This window comes from Citrus sinensis, chromosome 3 (genome assembly GCF_022201045.2).
Source record: "Citrus sinensis cultivar Valencia sweet orange chromosome 3, DVS_A1.0, whole genome shotgun sequence".
NCBI lineage: Eukaryota > Viridiplantae > Streptophyta > Magnoliopsida > Sapindales > Rutaceae > Citrus > Citrus sinensis.
In genome coordinates, this window is record NC_068558.1 from 40,772,674 (window position 1) to 40,794,013 (window position 21,340).

The window sequence follows — 21,340 nt, forward strand, 5'->3', positions numbered from 1 at the left end:
GAAATTGATTTATAATTATGTACTGTTAACTTGTTAATTATTTACTAAAAAATAAAGAGAAATAGAAACTAACTTACTTTCAAAATTAAATTTATAAGATAATAAATTTACCAGCAATTATATGCTACTACATCAATCAATAGCCACAGGCTCAGCTGGAATAATTACCAACTCTAAAACAAATATATATCAGTGAAAAATTAGTTTAAGAAACAATAAATAAACAAGACAAGAAATATACAATACACACACACACATAAAAAATATATTACTTATTTCAAGTGATTCATAAAATTATTTCTCCTCCATTGATGGCTCACTATCTAATGCAACTGGTGAACATCGTAACCAATTTTGTGAGCATATTAAAGTTTTTATTGTTTTTTGATATAATGAACTTCGAAATAGATAAAGAATACACCCTCTAGCACCAAATGCAGACTTAAAAGCTACTGTTGATACTGGAATTGCAAACACATCTCTTGTAATATGTGATAAAATTTGATATTTCAAGGAATTAATTTTCCACCATTCTAAAATATCAAATTTAGTATCACATGGATCTTCATTGGGCTCCAACAAATGCCTATCTACCTTTTTTTTTTTTTTTATTAAAGCATGTACCTTCTCTTTCATTTTCTTCAACTTCAATAGCATTGTAGTGCGAAAATCCTTATCACCATTTTCCTTTTCCACATCAACCACATTTAACCAAAGGTGCATCATTAGAAACTTGGTTATTGGCAATTCTGTGACTATCTCTAAGGTAGAATTTATAAAGGCGTGACATAAGCCCTTTGATTCATTTTGCCACCTCTTCTACTTTTGTTTCCCCATACATTTCACCAATAAAAAATGTAACATAATCTAATTTATACCTTGGATCAAGAATAATTACAAAAAGCAACAATGTGTAAACGTTTTCAATTGTGCCCGAATACTTATACTTCTTTTTTCATATTAGCAACCATACTACCTAATAAAAAGTCTTCACTTTCAGCAAAAGATGTCAACTCATATTGAATTAAATATAAGTCATGAAAGTACATGTGAGAAGTAACATATAAAAAAGCACTAAATTTTAAAATAACATTATAAAAAGACTCCAAAATTTCACAAATACTTTAACATTAGCCCAGTCCATATCCTTTGGCGGATCCTTCTTTTTTTCCATTGTCATCTTCTGAAAAATATACCATATAATGTTCATCATCGTCTACCAACCTATCAAAAGTTTTTTGAAATTTTAAAGCACTTGTTAACATCAGGTAAGTAGAGCTCCACCTTGTAGGCACATCTAATGTCACTATACTTTTACTTTCAACTTTTTCATGCTCACAACATTTCTTAAATTTTTGTAACCATGAGGCTGAAGATCTTACATATCACATGACTTTGTGAATGCCAGCAATTGAATCATGCATGTCTTTCATCCCATTAGCTATAATTAAGTTAACAATATGAGCACAACATCTTATGTGTATAAATTTCTCATCTAACACTAGGTAATCATTATTCCAATTTTTTAGTTTCTTTTTAACATAATTTATAGTCACATCATTTGAAGTTGCATTATAAACCGTGATTGTAAAGATTCTCTCAATACCTCACTCTAGTAAACAACTCTCAATCAACTTCCCTATTGTCTCTCCTTTATGGTTGGGCATTGTAGAAAAACTCAATATTCCCTTGTGTAACTTCCATTCATAATCAATAAAATTGGTCATGATTGCCATATAATTGATATTTTGAATAGAAGTCCAACAATCAGTGGTTATACAAATTCTTTGGGCATTTTCAATAATTAACATTTTCAAATTTAATTTATCATCTAAGTAAAGCTGATAAATATCCATGGCAATTGTTCTTCTGAAAGGAGGAGTAAATTTCGAACAAGCAACCCTACAAAAATATCCAAACCCTTCCTTCTCAACAGAGCTAAAAGACATCTCATCAAGAATTACCATCCTAGCTCATACATTTCTACATTCTTCCTTACTAAATCCCACGGATACTAGACTACCAGGAGCACATATATAGGTAATTTTTGCATTCACCAAAACCTTTTGCTTTTTATCCTCTCCTGCCACAATATTATTATATTTTGGACATCTAAATTTCAAATGATTCAACATATTTGTAGTCCCAAAACCTAATTCACAAGAATAATCTTTTTCACAATAGTTACGCTTACATTTATTACCTCCGTCATACTTGGTAAAATGTTCCCACACATTTGATGGTGATCTCGTAAGTTTTCGCTTTTTACGCTCGGCATTAGGATTTTCAGTTACAGGAACATTAGCATCATTCACTTGCAAAGTTGAATTGTGATCCATCTATCAAAAACAATAACAATGAATGAATAAATATTGATAACAGTAAAACAATCTATATTTAAATAAAGAATCATTTTGATAATGTTTTCATGACTTATCTTCTTATGGTTGTGAGTTCCAACTTCTAATATTCTATAATCGAAACATACATTTTCATAAAATAAAAAAGTATCTAGAATAAATATATAAGAGAAAATACTTACTTGTCTGAGAATAGAGATTTGAGAATTGAGAGAGCAAGTTTAGAGTAGTAAATACAATAATGAAATAGTCTCTTTTATACAAATAATAAAAAAAGGATAAAAAATAGATTAGCCATTTGGGTCTTTAAAAAATAGATTAGCCATTGGGTCTTTAGGGTTTTGGAATTAAAAATCTTCTTCTTCTTCTTCTATTATTATTATTATTATTTATATGGGTTGGATAGGGTTTGATGAGTTCATCATAATTAACCCAACCCAATTATAAAATTGGATTAAAAAAATTGACCAAACTAACCCATAAAATCCCAATCAACCCGTCAAAATTTAATTGGGTTGGGTTGAGTCCATTGGTTTTGCTCACCCCTACAAATAAATGAATCAAAATCCTCAAACATGATTCAATTGGTTTAATTAGCAAATCGAATTGAATTTAACTATTTATTAATCGAATCAAACTTTTGAAACCCAAACCCATTTTATTCGTTTTGAATTGAATCGAATAAATGAATACTGACCCAGATTACCATCCCTAATATCCTTTAATTAAAATCTAGATAAAATAAGCAGGCCATGTCATATAATAACAATATTAAACTAGACAAAAAAATTTAGAGAAATGATAGACTTATAAATTATTATACAAATTTATGTGGTATAATTCAATTTTTTTATAGATAAAATAGCCTTGGCATATAATTTCTTTTTGTATTTTTATCCAGTCAATAAATTTATATTACATTAATTTGTACAAGAATTTATAATTCTATTATCACTCGAAAAATTAATACAGATAAAAACAAGGTAAGAACAAGTCTAGTTTACACTGTTAATTGAAAAATAAATTAAAAAAAAAGATTAATTCTGCCCAATTTTAAATTATTTGTTATGTTGGCGCTCCAATTTTTTATTAGTATTTTGTAATTTATGTAAAAAGTAGACCAATGGTAACCTTTTGTTTATCTTGTAAAAAAAATTGTGTGGTTATCTTCACTCTAAAATTTATCATGAGGTGAGAATATTTGAACTCACTAAATTTCTCTCTATATCCACCTAAATAAATAAATAAATATATATATATATATATATATATGTATGTATGTATGTATGTATGTATGTATGTATGTATAAACATATATATATTAGAATTTTCAAAATCTTAAAGTTACCCTTCACTCATTTTCTCTCTTTACTTTAAGATTTATATTTTATCTCTCTATTATCACATTATAAATCTTGAAATTTCAGTTTTATTTTTTTGGCCATTGATTATTTCTTTTTTAAGTAAATCAAACTCTATTTCTTTCTTTTTATTACCATTCTTTTCTTTTTCTTCATCTTAGATTTGTTGTTTCAAGGACAATTATGAAACCCAAATAAACTTTTATGATTTCTAGGACTTGTAAAAACTTATTGATATTCTTTCTTTATTGTAGGTTTATTAAGTAATTTTATAAAAAAATTGTTATGAAAATAAAAATTTATTTAATACAAGGATTATAAAGAAAATTAGTGGGTTCAAATAGTTTCATCCTTTATCATGAGCACCTAAATTTTTATAATTTTTTTATTACAAAAATATCCTCAATGGAATTTATTATTTAGACAATTTAATTTAAGCATAAATGCTGTTGCTCATTATAAGACTTAGCACACCCATCCTATCCAATTATCAAACTCATTTTCAAGCACAGAAGATACAATTTCAAGTCCAAATGCATCCATTTGATGCAAGTTCAACTCAAGGGTGGTTTGGAATGCTCTCCGTTCTGGGGAAATGGACTTGAACTTGAAATTGCATCTTCTGTGCTTGAAAATTAATGCTGGTTTACTTTGCTGCAGCTGTTGAATTTTTCTAAATTTGTAACATTATTAAACTGTTGATTTTCAAACTTAGTAAATCATCAGAGAATAATACTGTTTACATTTGATGATTTTCTTTTAATACTTGTTTACTATTCTTATTACATGGTCGTTGACTATCAAATTGGGGATTTTGGCACCACTACTAATGATAAAGGACTTCATGAACAGGAGAAACAGCCGTGTTTTTTGTAGCTTGATATTTAAACAGCAGGAACAAACCAGAACGATAAAAATGGTGTTACTTTTTGTATCACAGTAGTATATCAATTCTGCATGTGGTCATTCTAATCTTTATGTTATTTTCTTGGCATTAAAATATTGTTTTTCATTGTATATTGTATAAAAATAAAAGATAATGTTAGGATTCTCAATATTTAAGTACAAATTACAAACCATTCAAAATAAATAAAGGGTTCCAACTTCAAGTAAAAAAACCTAGATCCTTGACCCTTGTTGAATAATATATGAGTTAAAAAGACCCAAGAATTCCCAACGTCATAAGCCCAAAGAGTATACGCAAGGGCCTTAATTTCAACTTTAGTATTTTACAATTAAATAAAAAAGAAAGCATTCTCCTTTCATATTTGTTTTTTTTTTTTATATATTAATATATTATAAAAAAATTCTACTAATATTTACAGTTAAAAATCTATTTTCTATCCTCATATTATAGCAAAAGAATATCTATTATGACATAATTTAAATTTCTACCCTCACATAACAAAGAGATATTTATTTTATTATTAAATTTCGACCCTCACATTATATCGAAGAAATATTTACTCTATCCAGTATTATAAAAAAATAATTTCACCTTATCTATTTTTATTGAGAGATCTATTATTCGGACTCAAACCTATGCACCACCGTTAAAGTACACTCAAACCGTAAGTGCATGGTTGTGCGAATGGGCTCGTAGCCCATTGGCCTTTTTATATTTTGTTCTTTTAACCTGAAAAAAGAAATTAATTAATTGAAACCCCACCGTTTGTCTTTGAACATTCGACTGGAGAGGCCGCCTGCAATTTCTCGACTTCCCACTAAACTCAAAAGCCTCAACTCACTCAACTCACTATTATCACATACCAGATCTAGGGTTTTGCTCTTATCGTGAGTTATAGAAATGGCTATTTCATCGCAAACGCTTGATATTCTAGGTGAACGCCAAGCCGGCCAAGATGTTCGCACTCAAAACGGTACTCGCCTTCTCTCACTCTAAAAATTTGTTCGCATATCATTCATTTTCTTTCAAGTTTTGACTGAAGCTTGTTTTGTTTCGTTTATATGTGTGTATATAGTGATGGCGTGTCAAGCAGTTGCTAACATTGTTAAATCCTCACTCGGTCCTGTTGGACTCGACAAGGTATTTTCCATTTCTGTTAATACTGCAAAAGGTGCAATTTGAATAGCTTAGTTGAGTTATTGAGTGTGTATATTTCATTAAAAGCTTTTTTTTTGTGGATTAATTGCAGATGCTTGTTGATGATATTGGTGATGTAACAATAACTAATGACGGTGCTACAATTCTGAAGATGTTAGAAGTTGAGCATCCGGCTGCCAAGGTAGGGTATAATAGTTACTTTTTTTCTCATTGTATACTGTATGTTTGCTATGATTCTTATTTATTCACAGTTCCTTATGTTTGATTTTTCTTTTCTGAGGTGACAGGTACTTGTGGAGTTGGCTGAGCTTCAAGATAGGGAAGTTGGAGATGGAACTACATCAGTGGTTATTGTCGCTGCGGAGTTGCTGAAGGTAATTGAAGCTAGTGTTTTGCTAGATGATATGCTGATACTTTTGTCTTCATTCTCAGCTTTAAACTCTTACGGATTAGTATGAAATTTTTTATATGGGAGTATGCAGACTTGGCGGTAATTTATGATTTTATCATACTTTTTGCAGAGGGCTAATGATCTGGTTCGGAATAAGATTCACCCAACATCTATTATCAGTGGATACAGAGTGAGTTACTCTTGTTTAACTCGTTCTTTTCATTATAGATTTATCCTCCATATTTTCTCATTTTTTGATCATATGGATAGCTTGCAATGAGGGAAGCATGCAAGTATGTTAACGAAAAGTTGGCAGTGAAGGTAAGTCTCCGGTGTTCAATCTATATGTCTGATAAGCAGTAAATCATTGATTTATTTTTATTTTTTTTTATAATTAAGCATTCTGGTATTTGTTTCATTGGTTAGCGTCTTTCATGGTTTCTTTTTTACAGGTGGAAAAGCTTGGAAAAGATTCTTTGGTAAATTGTGCCAAGACAAGCATGTCCTCAAAGTTGATTGGTGGTGACAGCGACTTCTTTGCTAATTTGGTATGCTCTTGTCGCAAAAATATAGATTTTCATTGAAACATATTCATATTCCTTCATGCCTTATTATAAGTTAATCCCACTTGTCACTGAGCCGTATTTTGATGCTCCAGGACAATATTTTATTACTGCTACATCTATCTTTATCTTATCATATCCAAAAATGAAAGAAGGGGAAAAAAAAACGTTAATCTGTATTATGTATCATGTATTTCAATTGTAATTAATGTTTTGTTCTCTTTCTAGGTTGTAGAAGCAGTTCAAGCAGTAAAGATGACTAATCAACGAGGTGAAGTCAAGTACCCAATCAAGGTTGGTATTTTATGATTGTTCAATATATTACCCGTATGTCGATCCTATTATGGGATTGAAAGATGTTTTATGTTTCTTTTCTTGGAGTTTCATTTTCCAACATGTAAAGTACTTATTTATTTATTTATCTTTTTGGTGCTGCTTTTGTTTGCAAAAGTTGCAATACTAATAGTTACTTTCTGCACATTCCAGGGGATCAATATTTTGAAAGCTCATGGCAAAAGTGCCAGAGATAGCTACTTTCTAAATGGGTATGCTCTTAACGCTTTTCGTGCTGCTCAAGGAATGCCTCTTAGAGTTGCCCCTGCAAAGATTGCCTGTCTTGACTTTAATCTCCAGAAGACAAAAATGCAATTGGGTGTCCAAGTCTTAGTCACCGATCCGAGAGAACTTGAGAAAATTCGTCAAAGGTGATCTGACAGTGGGTTGTAATTTACAACATGGATTTTATTATGCTGTTCACTCTTTTAAAACATTCTATATCTGATTGCAGCCAGTTTGATTGGTTTTGCCCTGTATATTTAGATATGGGAGCATGCATGGTGATAGTGTGGTCATATCTCTCCCTTTTTTAACCTATTAATTATAGAATGGAAGATTGTGTTATCAGATTAAAAAGAAACAACTATGAACTTATTGCTGGACTATGAATTGTGTTATCAGATTAAAAAGAAACAACTATGAACTTATAGCTGGACTATGACCGAAGAAAAATTGAAGGTCTTTGTGTCTTTGAACTGCAAATAGCTTGGATGATTCAGTCACTTTAGTTATTGATTCCTTTGTTTGTGAATACTGCATCTTCTCTTCAAGCAGCAGTTGGGTTATAGCTTCAGTTGTTTTGTTCTATTTTCCTTTCTTTAATGGACACTTAATTTATGTTAATCACTTAATCAGTCTCTGATGATACCACTGCTTTCACAGAGAAGCTGATATGACGAAGGAACGTATTGAGAAACTTCTGAAAGCTGGAGCCAATGTTATTCTGACAACAAAAGGCATCGATGACATGGCACTGAAGGCAAGCCGTTTATATTTTTCCCCTTTTGTTTAGTGCCTGCTTAGCCATGTGACAATACTGTGTTATATACTCTGCGTTTACAAATATCATGCCTCTAGCTTTATGGTGTTTTGTCCAAAAATATTTCCAAATGAACTGTTTCTATGCAAAATCAATAATATTTTGGGAAATGTGATAACCATGTAAAATTAGTGATTCTGCAACAGTGTGCTCAGGATGGCCTCATCCCATGCTTAGCCGGCTGTACTTGTGTGCCTTGTTTTTATTTCTAGTTTACCTTGTACCATGTGTGTGAGCCTGGCTTTGTCATATGTATAACATGCTTTTTTTTGTTTGGTTCTCAGTACTTTGTGGAGGCTGGGGCTATTGCTGTTAGACGTGTTCGGAAGGAGGATATGCGACACATTGCCAAGGCAACTGGTGCAACTATGGTATTTTTTTAAACCAGCTCAGTCATATCACTGACTTCCATAACTACTCTAATCTGCTTTTGACCTCACTAAATGGTTGTGCTATCATTGAGGAAATGAGCTTAAAGGTTTATGATTGAACAATTCTTATGTTTTGACTTCTGCATAGGCTCTTCCTGAGCCCTCAAGTTTAACCTGTTTTTGTTGGAGAAATGGCCAAATTGTTTCTGTTATACTAAATAACTTGAGTTAATCGACATTTGGTCTTCCATTTTATGTATTGGAACCTACAGGACTTTACTCTGCTAACTAATGAGTGCTAAGGGTATTTTGCATGTTGAAGAACCAACCTACCAGACTTGGAGTTGAGATCCTATTTTCATGTCATTTGTGTGGTTGACATTAGCATTTTCCTTCACAGATGAATTGATATTCTATTGAGCATGTTGTTAATTGGTTGTCAATTTGTCAGGTTTCAACATTCGCTGACATGGAAGGGGAGGAAACATTTGATTCGTCACTTCTTGGATCTGCTGATGAAGTGGTAGAAGAGCGTGTTGCCGATGATGATGTGATTATGATAAAGGGGACTAAAACTACAAGTGCGGTATGTGGTTTAATTTAATTCGCATTTATAAATTTGGTGACTGCTCAACTTTAAAACCTTTTATATCTTTCGGATATGACTCATTTTGGGTAAAGTTCCCAGTACATCATTTTAGGTAAAGTTCCTAGTATCATTTTGAGGTTTCTATTCATCTGGAGTGGTAATCAAGCCTAAGCCTTCAACTCCACCCAACTGCTTTACCAACAGAGTTAAAAGGCAGGGTAGCAACATTTTCTGTGTTTTTTATTTGGCCAATGCAAAATAAGAAGACAGTTTATCAAGTTTGAATTTAATATATAGCATATTAGATTAATTATTGATAAATGCTTATTATTTTGATTGGTGAAGCCTTATGTTTTTTTTTTTTTTTGGGGGCCTCCCTGTCTTGTTTTTCTCTAGGTTTCCTTGATACTTAGAGGAGCAAATGACTATATGCTTGATGAGATGGAGAGAGCCCTGCATGATGCTATATGTACTGTCAAGAGGACCCTTGAATCCAACACGGTAAACTTCAGCACTTTCAGATTATATTCTTCTATTTACTTTCAGATTATATTCTTCTATTCCAAGTTTAGATAATGGAATAGGAATATCTGGTGGAATGATATTGATTAGGACATGAGAAACCTATTATAGATAAGAGTATTGGTTTTTATGGGCCTTTGCCATTCAAAGTGTGGGAAATATACATAAAATGAGCTCCAAATATGGAAATGATTTGAATCTGTTTGGCTTCCAAAATTGGGCATTGAATACAGGGAGTACTTATTGTTATTCTTGTATTAACTCTTCTTTGTTCATTGTTGTATTGGTAATGCAGGTGGTGGCAGGTGGAGGTGCAGTTGAGTCTGCCTTGTCTGTCTATTTGGAATACCTAGCTACAACGCTAGGATCCCGAGAGCAGTTGGCACTTGCTGAGTTTGCTGAATCTTTATTAATCATACCAAAGGTCTAATATGAGCTTTGGAGGCTCAATGCACAAACTTTAATTTCTTATTTCCACTTGTCTTATTATGTTGAGATAGTTTAAATGCTTCTATGCTGCTGCAGGTGCTTGCTGTAAATGCTGCTAAGGATGCGACTGAGTTGGTTGCAAAACTACGGGCCTACCACCATGCTGCACAAACGAAGGCTGATAAAAAACACTTGTCTAGGTATTCTGCTTTATGGATTATGGTTCATCCTCAACCAATAGTATACCTGATTGTGTTTCTATTCTCTATTGTGTATTTGATTTTGCTTTGCCAAATTGATGTAGCATGGGACTGGATCTTGCAAAGGGGACCATTCGTAACAACTTGGAAGCTGGAGTCATAGAGCCTGCAATGAGCAAAGTGAAAATTATTCAGGTAATGATCATGAAACACGTGAATACTTTAGTTTATGGTGAAGTTTTATCTTCACATTTTCCCCTGATTTTGTTTTGTTTCTTAAAATCTGGTCAACAGTTTGCAACGGAAGCAGCAATCACAATTCTTCGTATTGATGATATGATCAAGCTTATGAAAGATGAAAGTCAGAATGAAGAGTAGGATCAGTTTGTCTGAATTTAAAATTGCACTATTTTTGGATTTCGGGCTGTTTTTGGATGAATTGTAAAGGGCTTATAGTTTACATTGTGCCGATTCAGTCCTACCAGAACTAATTTTGTTCACTGATTGTGGCCCTTGTAATTTTCCTGTGTGATAGAATTTTGGCACTTACGATTCAAAAAATTTATCCATATGCAAAACTCTCTCCCGAGAGCTTGATGTAGGAAGCAAAGTCTCAAGCTTGCCCCCAAAAATTTAAGACCTTATCAAGAGGCTGGTCGTTGCGATAACTGATGCTTTTTATTATTTTCCCTTTGGTGTAAAGGTTGTTTGGTTGCGTTTTTTATTCGGTTTAATTGGGCATTTTAATAGCCTTTTTACATTACAATGATATTGAACTGAATTGTACATCTGTGAATTTTTTCTGGACAAATAAAATTTTTCAAGAACGCACGTTTACCAACTATCCGTTGTAGTCTAGTCGGTTAGGATATTCGGCTCTCACCCGAAAGACCCGGGTTCGATTCCCGGCAACGGAATTTTTTTTTCTCTTTTTCTATTATTTGAAGTTTTAAAGCTCGAATCGGGTTTGTCAGAAATTCTGCTACTTGTAAGACATATTCGTCTAGTTTTATTACTATTTTAATCCATCAATTACTAACATAATGCGAGTATATGTCTGGTTTTTTATTACATTTGGTTCACTCATAAAAAAAAGTCAAATGTAGCCATTTTTTTAAGGTAATTTCTGGACCAACCTTAATTAAATTAATTCCGTAAAACAATATGTCAAATTTATGTCTAAACTTAGACAGATTAGCTCATCATGTGTCAATTAGATTTTCAAGTTTTTAAACCTATTATCGAAGTACTTATCAAACAACTTATGATGTGTATTTAAATTTTTTGGTATGAGCGTATGACATCTCAATCACTGAAAAATTTCGTAACTAGGCACCATTCTCTAATCAATAAACATATCAAATGCTCTTCAATATGAAAACAAAGCTAATCTTCATTGATTTCTTCATGTGCCACTTGCTTAAACAATAAGTTGTGGATTATAACACCACTGAATGCATAACTCTTCAAATTGATAAAATGCTTGAAAATATCATTCTTAAATAATAATAATTGTTTTCGCGTTAACTTAGTCCAGATAGTTTTGAGGACATTTTTAAATTTTGATGTCTCTGCAATATAGCCCAGGAAATGATCATCAAAGTCTAACTTCATCATGCATAGATCGTTCCTCAGTGCCAGTCAATTACACTTTGCCAATTTATTTTTTGCAATGTATCTATAACAAAATCCAAAATTTTTTTGTTATTAAAATTTATAAAATAATAATAATAATAATAAATAAATAAATAAAAATTATGAAAAAAAAAATACAAGAAATCTGTTTTTGTGCGAGGTGCTAGCCATCGCATAAAAACACAATTGTATGACAGAATATCCGTGCGATGGCCAGCACTTATGGCACCCAAAAGTCTTGCAATGGCCAGCCCATTGCACACTCTCAAGTCTCAAACAACCACCACCACTACATTATGCTCAAACAACTACCAACATTACTCTCAAATTTCATTCTTAACTAATGAAATAGAGCATAAAGAAAATAGCTAATCTTGGTTCTTCTCACTGCATAATTGATGTTAGTGATTTTTGCCACCATTGACTCTAATTTCAGTGATTTGCTGAGAGGGACTTGGGTGACGAGAACGATTTTGGTGAGAGATTTGACAGGAAGCCACCAATGACGGGTGGATTACATTGCATTGAGAGAGAATTCAGTGAGAAGAACAATTTCGGCTGATGGTTTGATAGGAGTATTTTGGACCAATTTTGGACTAATTATAATAGAAAAAAATTAGGGGAGTCAAATTTGAAAAACACTAAAATTTTGTGATTATTTTAGTAAATTTCCCGAAATTTTCGGGGACCTCTCAAAATAAAGCTAAATTTTTAATAAGAAATTATGTTGAGAGGCCTACTGAACTCCAGTCCATCAGTGACAAAATTTAATGTTGCACTTAGAAATTTATAATAGTTGCCACTCAGGCTATAGTAGTAGGTGGGTGCCTTCAACAATGTTAATGACATTATTTTAAGTCCCTTTGTTGGTGAGCTTAATACAAAATTTCCTCTTAAAATATGAGTTTGGGAAATAAATTTTCTTGAATAATAATGGACATAGATAAATCCCTCATAAGAACAGTACACCATATTTCTAATGATAGTAAATTTTTAAATCATAGTTAGTAGATTGATTATAAAATTTGTAGTAACAAATTAAAAAAAAAAAACAAAAGTTATAATTGATGGAATAGACCCATCAATATGGATAACTCAAATCCACATTATCAGAGGAAAATAGTAATTCACCTAACTTAATGCATAAGTTAAATCACTTGGTCTTAGCCCAAGTGGCTAGAGCCACTCAGGGAAGTGGTTCGAGTCCCCGTAGACGTATTGTAGGGGTTTAATTTAAATTTTATTCCTTAGAAATTGAGTGAAGGCAGTATTTCTTTCACAATGAGAGTTGGTCGTCCCTCGAATATTTGAGAGGGTTAAAAAATCTGAACGATGCCATATCAGAGTTGATGTAAACTGATCTCAGTAATTTATATGATGTGATATCATGAGCAATAGTTCTCAAAAAAAAAAAATGCATAAGTTGATGTGAATTTATTAAATATGGTCGGCGTAAGTATACAAAAAACTGATCAGTATAGGGTCTTATTATTCTAGCTATTTTGTGTGAATTATTTCTATTTTAGAGTTATGTTTACTTGAATCAATCGTTGCTTCTTCTTTGCCCTTATGCAGCAGCTCTCCCCACTTAAATTTATATGATGTGATATCATGAGCAATAGTTCTTTAAAAAAAAAAAAATGCATAAGTTGATGTGAATTTATTAAATATGGTCGGCGTAAGTATACAAAAAACTGATTAGTATAGAGTCTTATTATTCTAGCTATTTTGTGTGAATCATTTCTATTTTAGAGTTATGTTTACTTGAATCAATCGTTGCTTCTTTCCCCTTATGCAGCAGCTCTCCCCACTTAAATTTTGACTTGATCAAACTTTGAAACCAATCAAATTAAAGGAACTTAGATTAGATTGTTCAACTTTATTCCGCATGTATATAAATATTAATCAAAATTAAGAATGAGAAACCCATCATCTTCATCGTCTTCTGACGGTACAAAGAAGATTACGCCATGTTGTAGCAAAGTGGGTATCAAGAAAGGGCCATGGACTCCGGAGGAAGATGAAATCTTATCAAATTACATCAAGAGAGAAGGCGAAGGCCAGTGGCGTACCCTGCCGAAGCGTGCAGGGCTGCTTCGTTGTGGCAAGAGCTGCCGTCTCAGGTGGATGAACTATCTCCGTCCATCTATAAAGCGCGGCCACATCGCTCCCGATGAAGAGGATCTCATTCTTCGCCTGCACCGCTTGCTTGGTAACAGGTACTGTATAGACTGTTGCTCTAACAATTTTAGGGTTTTCTGTTAATGGTGATAATTAATTAATCTTTGTGGTTATGGTCACTAGCTCACTCTCTTAATTAATTAGGTGGTCTTTGATAGCTGGAAGAATCCCAGGAAGGACGGATAATGAGATCAAGAATTATTGGAATACACGTCTTAGAAAGAAGCTCATTAGTCAAGGGATTAATCCAACAACCCACAAGCCATTAATATTTAACCAAGTAGTTCATGATCAACTTGCATCATCATCATCAACTTCAAACCCTAATACTCCTTCTTTAGAGATTATGGAAGAAGCTGGTGTCAGCAGTACTCACCAAGCAGCAGCAACAAATTTCACGACTAATTATAATATCCCTATTGATGGTGGATTCATGATGGGGTCATTATTACCAAGTAGTCATGGTCATGGACACAACTGCATTGGAGATTATATCGACAACTGTGACGAGGATACATTCTCTTCATTTCTCGATTCTCTGGTTAATGATGACGATTTCATGAATCATATCAATGAACAGCAGCAGCAGTCAAGCGTTTCCAGCTACAATAATATTGGCACCATTGATTGGGAATTCGCTGATGTCCTATCCACAAAGGTGGGTTCAGATGATCAACATGGTGCTGCAGCCAGCTTGAATGATCAACTTTGAGTAGTGAAGCTGCAAATGACTGCACAGCAAGATTAAATATTAGTTATATATTGGCTTGATTATATATAATTTTATGTTTGTGATAATGTTATTTTTTTTTTCAACTAGTTTTTTCGCTTACTTTAATTTCCATTGTTGTTTTGTTCATATAGCAATTTTCTTGTGAAAACTCTTTACGTTTGTATTATTAATTGTCTCAATATTATTACCTAATGGTTGTGAACATATGTATATATGAATATGCTAATAATTTTGTTCTTTTTTCTCTCTTTTGAACTCATACAAATAAAATTAGGCTAGAGATGAAGAGATGATGAATCATATTAATTAATCTTTCATTTTATGATGTATAAGTGAACTTTCTGCTCTTTGTTAGCAATATATTGGTGGATCATATACACTAATATTTCGTTATTGTTTCTCAATTATAAGACTCAATTCGAAAATTCTATTTCTTCTATATTTTATATAGATGCATGTGTTTAGTTATACTGCTTTCATTTTACTTCTTTCATCACAGTTTATGTGTGCAGATTGTTTCAATGGCAAGGGTTTCTTTAGTTTCAATCCGTTTTAATTATTTTCTTTTCATCCTTATTTGATTTCTTAATTTATACTAGATATCGAGAAGTTGACGAAAACTCAGACAAAACTACATGCATGTACTTGCTTTATTTTTTGTAATTTATTTATGCAATTAGCTTAGCTATTATTTTAGTGTAATTTAACTCACAATCGGGCTATTATTAGTCTAAATGTACCCAACTAATGTTAAGATATGCGGATAGACTCAATCTTTTTCACTTCTTCTCTTCATGTTTATGTTAACAATTTAACATATATATATGGCAAACTTTAATTCTCTCTTCATTATCATCTTTATTTATGATCGATCTCTCTCTTTCTCATAATCTGCAGGTCTCATCTTTATAAGACATTATATCTTTTGCATGCTATGTTTCCATTTTACTTCTCATATATGGTCAAATAATTAATATAGCATAGAACAACACAATTTGTATCCTTATATTAACAAACAACTGAACAATGATTTTTACAAAATTGACTTTAAAGTGAATACCAATTAATTTTTAATTAGGTTTGGTGTGTCCACACACACACATATATAAGTATTACTCACCACATGATATTTAATTCCTTGGAGAAGCTATAAGAATGGGAGATGATTGATAAAACATACATGTGTGTGAGAGGTAAGTACATATTTGTAAGTTGGTGGATGGCATGCTCATTTGACCAATATTGTACATATTTGTAAGTTGGTGGATGGCATGCCCATTTGACCAATACTGATGGGATGGGGTTGTGTATAATTTTGTCATCTAATAATGTCCCAAACTCTTTTGATAATCACCAATGGCAACGTTACACTCCCTTTCACTAATCTGAGCAGAGTTTAAATCTTGAACTTCTTATATCACCCTTAAGAGATATTACTAAACAAACTAATTAGCACCGATATATGAAAGTAATTTATTAAAAGGGAGATACAACAGATGTGCACAATATTCACACATATGCAACTCACATAAAATTCAAGATAAATTAGATATGTAATTATGATAACATATAATCGCGGTCTAAATACAAAATGATTAATAATTTAATTTCTATGATTTAAGAAAATGGTTAACCTCTTCTGTAAGCAACGTACTCTTGGTAAATTTTCCCAAACGCAAGGACCAAGAGATAGAAACCAAAGCAAGCAATATAATTTTTCTTGTAAGGCCATTTTCAAAGTTATGACACATTTCTTTTTCTTTTGATTACTTGGAGATCATTTGGGGCCCTTTTTTTTTTTTTTTTAATGTAACTGTTTTCCCATTTGGTAGACGAAACCGAAGAAGAACAAAATTAAAAGCACCGAAGCAGAAAAATAAGTCACTGACCTGGAAAAATGGAAATGCAAAACCTGGCTGGCTAGCTGAAACGCCCTTCATTGTTGAAGAGTATTTAATCACTAACTGAAGAAACAAACAATAGAGGTAGCTCTGATTGAAAAAAAAAATATTATGAAGTAATTCATAGAATTAAGGAAGAAAGAATAAAGAATATGGGTGGTTTGTTTCTGCCGCTGTGTGTAGGTTGTCGTTCAAGTGTGTGAGAGCGTTAGATTTGTGTCACATGACCAGTCAATTATTCACTGACCAAACGTTCTAACTCTAAGGAAACACGCACGCTTCTTCTTTCGCATATATATCAATTAAGCGAGACCTACCCTTCTCTAACTTTCCATTATTATTACTTCTGTCAGTAAGTTTCAATTTAACTAGTAGTGAAACACACTGTTAGCTAAGTACCTAAGAAGCAGACTGTATGAGTCTGTAAAATTTTGTTATCAAAATATTGTGATGATACAATACAAATGATCAAATAGCATGATGACATATAGTTTATATTTTCAGCATATAAATAACGTGTTATATAGTTTTGATTTGAGAGTAAAAATCAAATGACCTGTCATTAGAATTTTATTATGTAGATGACATATCAGAATCTTTTTTAATTTACAGTAACACATGCAAGATCTATGACTAGGAGCATAAACAGTATTGAGTTTGCCCTTCTTGTAGTAATCAATTTTGAGAAGATCGTGAAATGTAGGTACTTAACACGAAAGAAGGTAGTTCAGTCATGCCGATCGGAAATAGGGACCTATTTAGTGAAAATGAATTAAATATGTTATTTTTTAAAATATCTTAAAGAAACAGGGTGCCAATGTTATTTTGAGTCTGACTGTGACCAGCCGCCACCATGCTTGTTGGTTGCGCACTTGTCCGATGGAAACCCAATTAGCGCGCTTGACTTACTCTTAAGTCGCGTGTGCGAGCGTCTGAAGTGTTGGCATTTGTTTTGGTTGTTAAGTCAACTTAACTCAACTGAAGAAACTGCCCTCTGTTGCCTCTGTTTCTGGAACCTCAGCAGCTCTTTTCTTGGTGTTTTTCTGTAAATCTTTGAAGCTTCTTCAAGATTCAAATGGCTAATAACTCTTCATTGATCCTCTATTTCTCTCGCAACCGTGGCTTATTCAAAACCTTCTTCTTCATTCCCACAACATTGGCTCTCTTATCCACTTTCTTTATTCTTTTTTATATTTCCACTACTTCCCATCTCTTCTTCAATCACCACCAACGCCATCATCGACACAAGCTCACTCCTTTTATTCTAAAAAACAACCCCCTGCCGCCACCACTCAAGTCCTCGCCAGTCCTAGTGTCACTTCTCAACGTGTCTAACAACAGCCACGGTGATGGAAGAGTGAGGAATCAACGGTCTGTGAATGTTCCGATGGAAGCTAATGGTATGTGATTTTTCGGATTTTTGTTTATGGGTATGCATGCTCTATGAAATTGTCTGATGATGTTTTGATGTAAAGCTTCCGTTTTTATTTGTCTGGAGATTCTGTTGGACTTGAATTTTGATGTCATTTAGTGTTGTGCTTTTGGGTGTTGTTTGATTTCCAAATTTGTTTGATATTTTTTATGGGTTATTTGGTTGGCTGTTTTGTTATTTCCATTGTTGTGTTAAAAAGGCAATCAGGACAATTGGAAGCGGTGGATTATCTGCATTATTTGAAAAACTTTAGTGGTTCAATTTTATGGATATTTTCTTTAATACTTGTTGTAGTTAGGGGAGAAAATATTGAAATTTTGGCTTGTACGGTTGCTTGGTTTATTTTTTTTTTTATTGTATAGTTCTGATACAAACGTAAAGCGTCCTTTTTATCTTCCCCCACTTTTGATTCACAGTTGCCTCAGTTGCCAATAATTTGCTTCTGAAACATAAATTTTTTTATAATTTGTTCACTGTTAGATCCATAGAATCGCTTCTAGAGTGGGTAGGGTGAACAGAAATGTTGAAGAGACTTCAGTATATGTGTATTGAACTTTTATTTTCTTAATCACAGAATCTGGAAACTTCTGGTTTTTATGCTTCAGGAAACAGTGTGAATAAGGAGGTGTTCCATGACAGAGATATCTTTTTGGAAGATTATAAACAAATGAATAGGAGCTTTAGGGTATATGTTTATCCTCATCGTCGAAATGATCCTTTTGCAAATGTACTCTTGCCTGTGGATTTTGAACCCCGTGGTAATTATGCTAGTGAAAGTTACTTTAAGAAGGCTTTCATGAAGAGCCATTTTGTCACGAAGGATCCATCCAAAGCAGATCTTTTCTTCTTGCCTTTCTCCATTGCAAGGATGCGGCATGATCGTAGAATTGGTACAGAGGGTATTCCAGATTTTATCAGTCATTACATCTTCAATATTAGTCAGAAGTACCCTTATTGGAATCGGACTGGTGGGGCTGATCATTTTTATGTTGCTTGTCATTCCATTGGAAGGTCTGCCATGCAAAAAGCATGGGAAGTGAAACTCAATGCCATCCAAGTTGTGTGCTCGTCAAGCTATTTTATATCAGGACACATAGCTCATAAGGATGTCTCTTTGCCTCAAATTTGGCCAAGACAAGAAGATCCCCCAAAGCTTGGTTCGTCAAAAAGGTGAACATACTTACTCCACCAATTTGCCATTTTCTCATTGAATACATACTATACATACTTAATTTCAAAAAGTAGACTTTACTCCTAGATATACATTCAGTGATTACAATTATGAGTATCATATAGCAGAGATGTATTAAGTGTTCGAAAAATTATTATATAATTTCTTCCATTTTTTAAGAAATAAAAATGTGATTATTGTTTACCATATCCGTTAATCTTGTTTCTGTTCACTCAGATACAGAATTGGAAGTCTTCTTGTCTGAGGCTTTTGGTAGTTTATCTGAATTAGAATTCAGTCTAAACTAGACTAGTTGTACACTAGAAAACCTCATGTGCTTAATTGCAATCTAATTTAGCTTACCGGTAATGTTCCTCTACACATCTGCATCAAGTGAAGGGGAAAATTTTGACTCTGTGCTTTTGGGCCAATTTCTTCATGCGTGATTTTGCCAGTCTCTGCTCATCTAGGGGTGCTCGAAGCACTCATAAGAGCATGAACAAATATATTACAACGTAGTATTTGATATATCCCACCTAGATTGCTGTTAAATGTCACTGGAGCCATTTTTTGTCCTAGATTTGCAATGTATTGAGCCCTATACAATTCATTTGACAACTGTGCCAAATATTTCCTCCAAAAAACTGATGCGAAGTTCACAGGGCTATTTATATTATGAATAGATTTTGGACCCTATTCTTTGTTCTTCAGAGTTGAGGCTAATTCTTACTCTAGTCATGATTTTTTTACTTCTGTAATCCTACCACCAAAAAAAATAATGAAATTCCAGGAATAAGCTTGCCTTTTTTGCTGGAGCTGTCAACTCCCCAGTACGCGAGAAGCTTCTTCAAGTTTGGAGAAATGACTCTGAGATTTATGCGCACTCTGGTCGGCTCAAAACACCCTATGCTGATGAGCTACTTGGAAGCAAGTTTTGTCTGCATGTCAAGGGCTTTGAAGTGAACACAGCTCGTATAGCAGATTCACTGTATTATGGTTGCGTTCCTGTGATTATTGCAAACCACTACGATCTTCCATTCGCTGACGTACTAAATTGGAAGAGCTTCTCTATTGTTGTGGCCACTTTAGATATCCCATTACTGAAGAAAATTCTGAAAGGGATCAGCTCGGAAGAATATTTATTGTTACAAAGCTACGTGTTAAAGGTGCGAAAACATTTCCAATGGCATGTTTTCCCCAGTGATTACGATGCTTTTTACATGGTTATGTATGAGTTGTGGCTTCGGCGAAGTTCTGTCAGAGTTCAATGGAGTACTTCCCTTGATTCCAATTGGTAATTATACGTTAGTCTCTCTGGTGATTTGGTTGGTGCCACTGCCGTTGGCTTTTGTATATTTTTATGACCGATTCTTTTACTCCTGATAAAGCCTGTGAGCTCAAAAGTCCAATTCCTTTCGGTTTTTTAATTGATTATTCATAATGGAATTTTCAACAGTATATAATAATTTTAATTACTATGAAGCAGTAGTATTCTTATCAGAGGAAATGTTGGAATTTTGCAGATTTGTTTTGATTCTAAGACCAAGATGAGTCTTTAGGACCCCACAAACACATGTTCATAATTTTTCTTAGCTTTGATGTATTTTATTGTTTTCTGAAAACATGTTTGCTTTTGACTCAAGTTGTTTCCAAAACTACACGAAAACAAAAGAGGGGAATGTTCAAAAGAGAAATTAACAACAGAACATAAATTTGAGAAATTGACAACAGAACACAAATTTCAATTATTATTATTATTATTTTAATAATATCCAAACGGTATTATTATTTTAATAATATCCAAGTAGAGGTTGGTTTGCTTTCAGATATTTAGGAGTTTTCAAGAAAAAAAAAAGATTAAATCATTGATATTAATAAATAATAATGGACTCTCAATCAAATTTCTCGGCAGTTGGCAGCGAAATAAATATAGAAATCTTGTAAAATGTGTTCCTTTTGTAGTATGTTTAAAGAAAAGGGATCTGGATGTTATTATCTGAACTTTTGTTTTGTATACAGAAGAAGTAAACACAAAAAAAACTATTTTCCCTTTTTTTTTAA

At 32.9% G+C, this 21,340-nt stretch overlaps 3 protein-coding genes and 1 non-coding gene across 5 annotated transcripts; all 4 read left to right on the forward strand.

The window, feature by feature from the left end:
* The first annotated feature begins 5,370 nt into the window (after positions 1–5,370).
* Positions 5,371–10,894, forward strand: LOC102625356 (T-complex protein 1 subunit alpha). Its single transcript, XM_006479064.4, has 17 exons — positions 5,371–5,601; positions 5,704–5,768; positions 5,878–5,967; positions 6,074–6,160; positions 6,308–6,367; positions 6,448–6,498; positions 6,630–6,725; positions 6,969–7,034; positions 7,227–7,444; positions 7,959–8,055; positions 8,400–8,486; positions 8,938–9,072; positions 9,472–9,576; positions 9,893–10,021; positions 10,123–10,226; positions 10,331–10,421; positions 10,521–10,894. Exons 1-17 carry the CDS (start codon positions 5,529–5,531, stop codon positions 10,602–10,604), a joined length of 1,638 nt encoding a protein of 545 aa, XP_006479127.2. The 5' UTR covers positions 5,371–5,528; the 3' UTR covers positions 10,605–10,894.
* A 176-nt stretch (positions 10,895–11,070) lies between these two features.
* TRNAE-CUC (transfer RNA glutamic acid (anticodon CUC)) lies at positions 11,071–11,143 on the forward strand. Its single transcript has one exon. It is a non-coding gene; the product is annotated as a tRNA-Glu (tRNA).
* A 2,552-nt stretch (positions 11,144–13,695) lies between these two features.
* Positions 13,696–14,754, forward strand: LOC102607357 (transcription repressor MYB5-like). Its single transcript, XM_052437568.1, has 2 exons — positions 13,696–14,080; positions 14,187–14,754. Exons 1-2 carry the CDS (start codon positions 13,779–13,781, stop codon positions 14,752–14,754), a joined length of 870 nt encoding a protein of 289 aa, XP_052293528.1. The 5' UTR covers positions 13,696–13,778.
* A 2,843-nt stretch (positions 14,755–17,597) lies between these two features.
* On the forward strand, positions 17,598–20,767 carry LOC102625628 (probable glycosyltransferase At5g03795). 2 transcript variants are annotated; one of them, XM_006479066.4, is made up of 3 exons: positions 17,598–18,076; positions 18,683–19,278; positions 20,070–20,767. In XM_006479066.4, the coding sequence occupies exons 1-3, from the start codon at positions 18,056–18,058 to the stop codon at positions 20,575–20,577; spliced, it is 1,125 nt and encodes a 374-aa protein (XP_006479129.2). In that variant the 5' UTR covers positions 17,598–18,055; the 3' UTR covers positions 20,578–20,767. The 2 variants fall into 2 exon arrangements, with proteins under 2 accessions (XP_006479129.2, XP_006479128.2); XM_006479065.4 differs by having other exon boundaries at positions 17,601–18,076; positions 18,714–19,278.
* Positions 20,768–21,340: the final 573 nt, after the last annotated feature.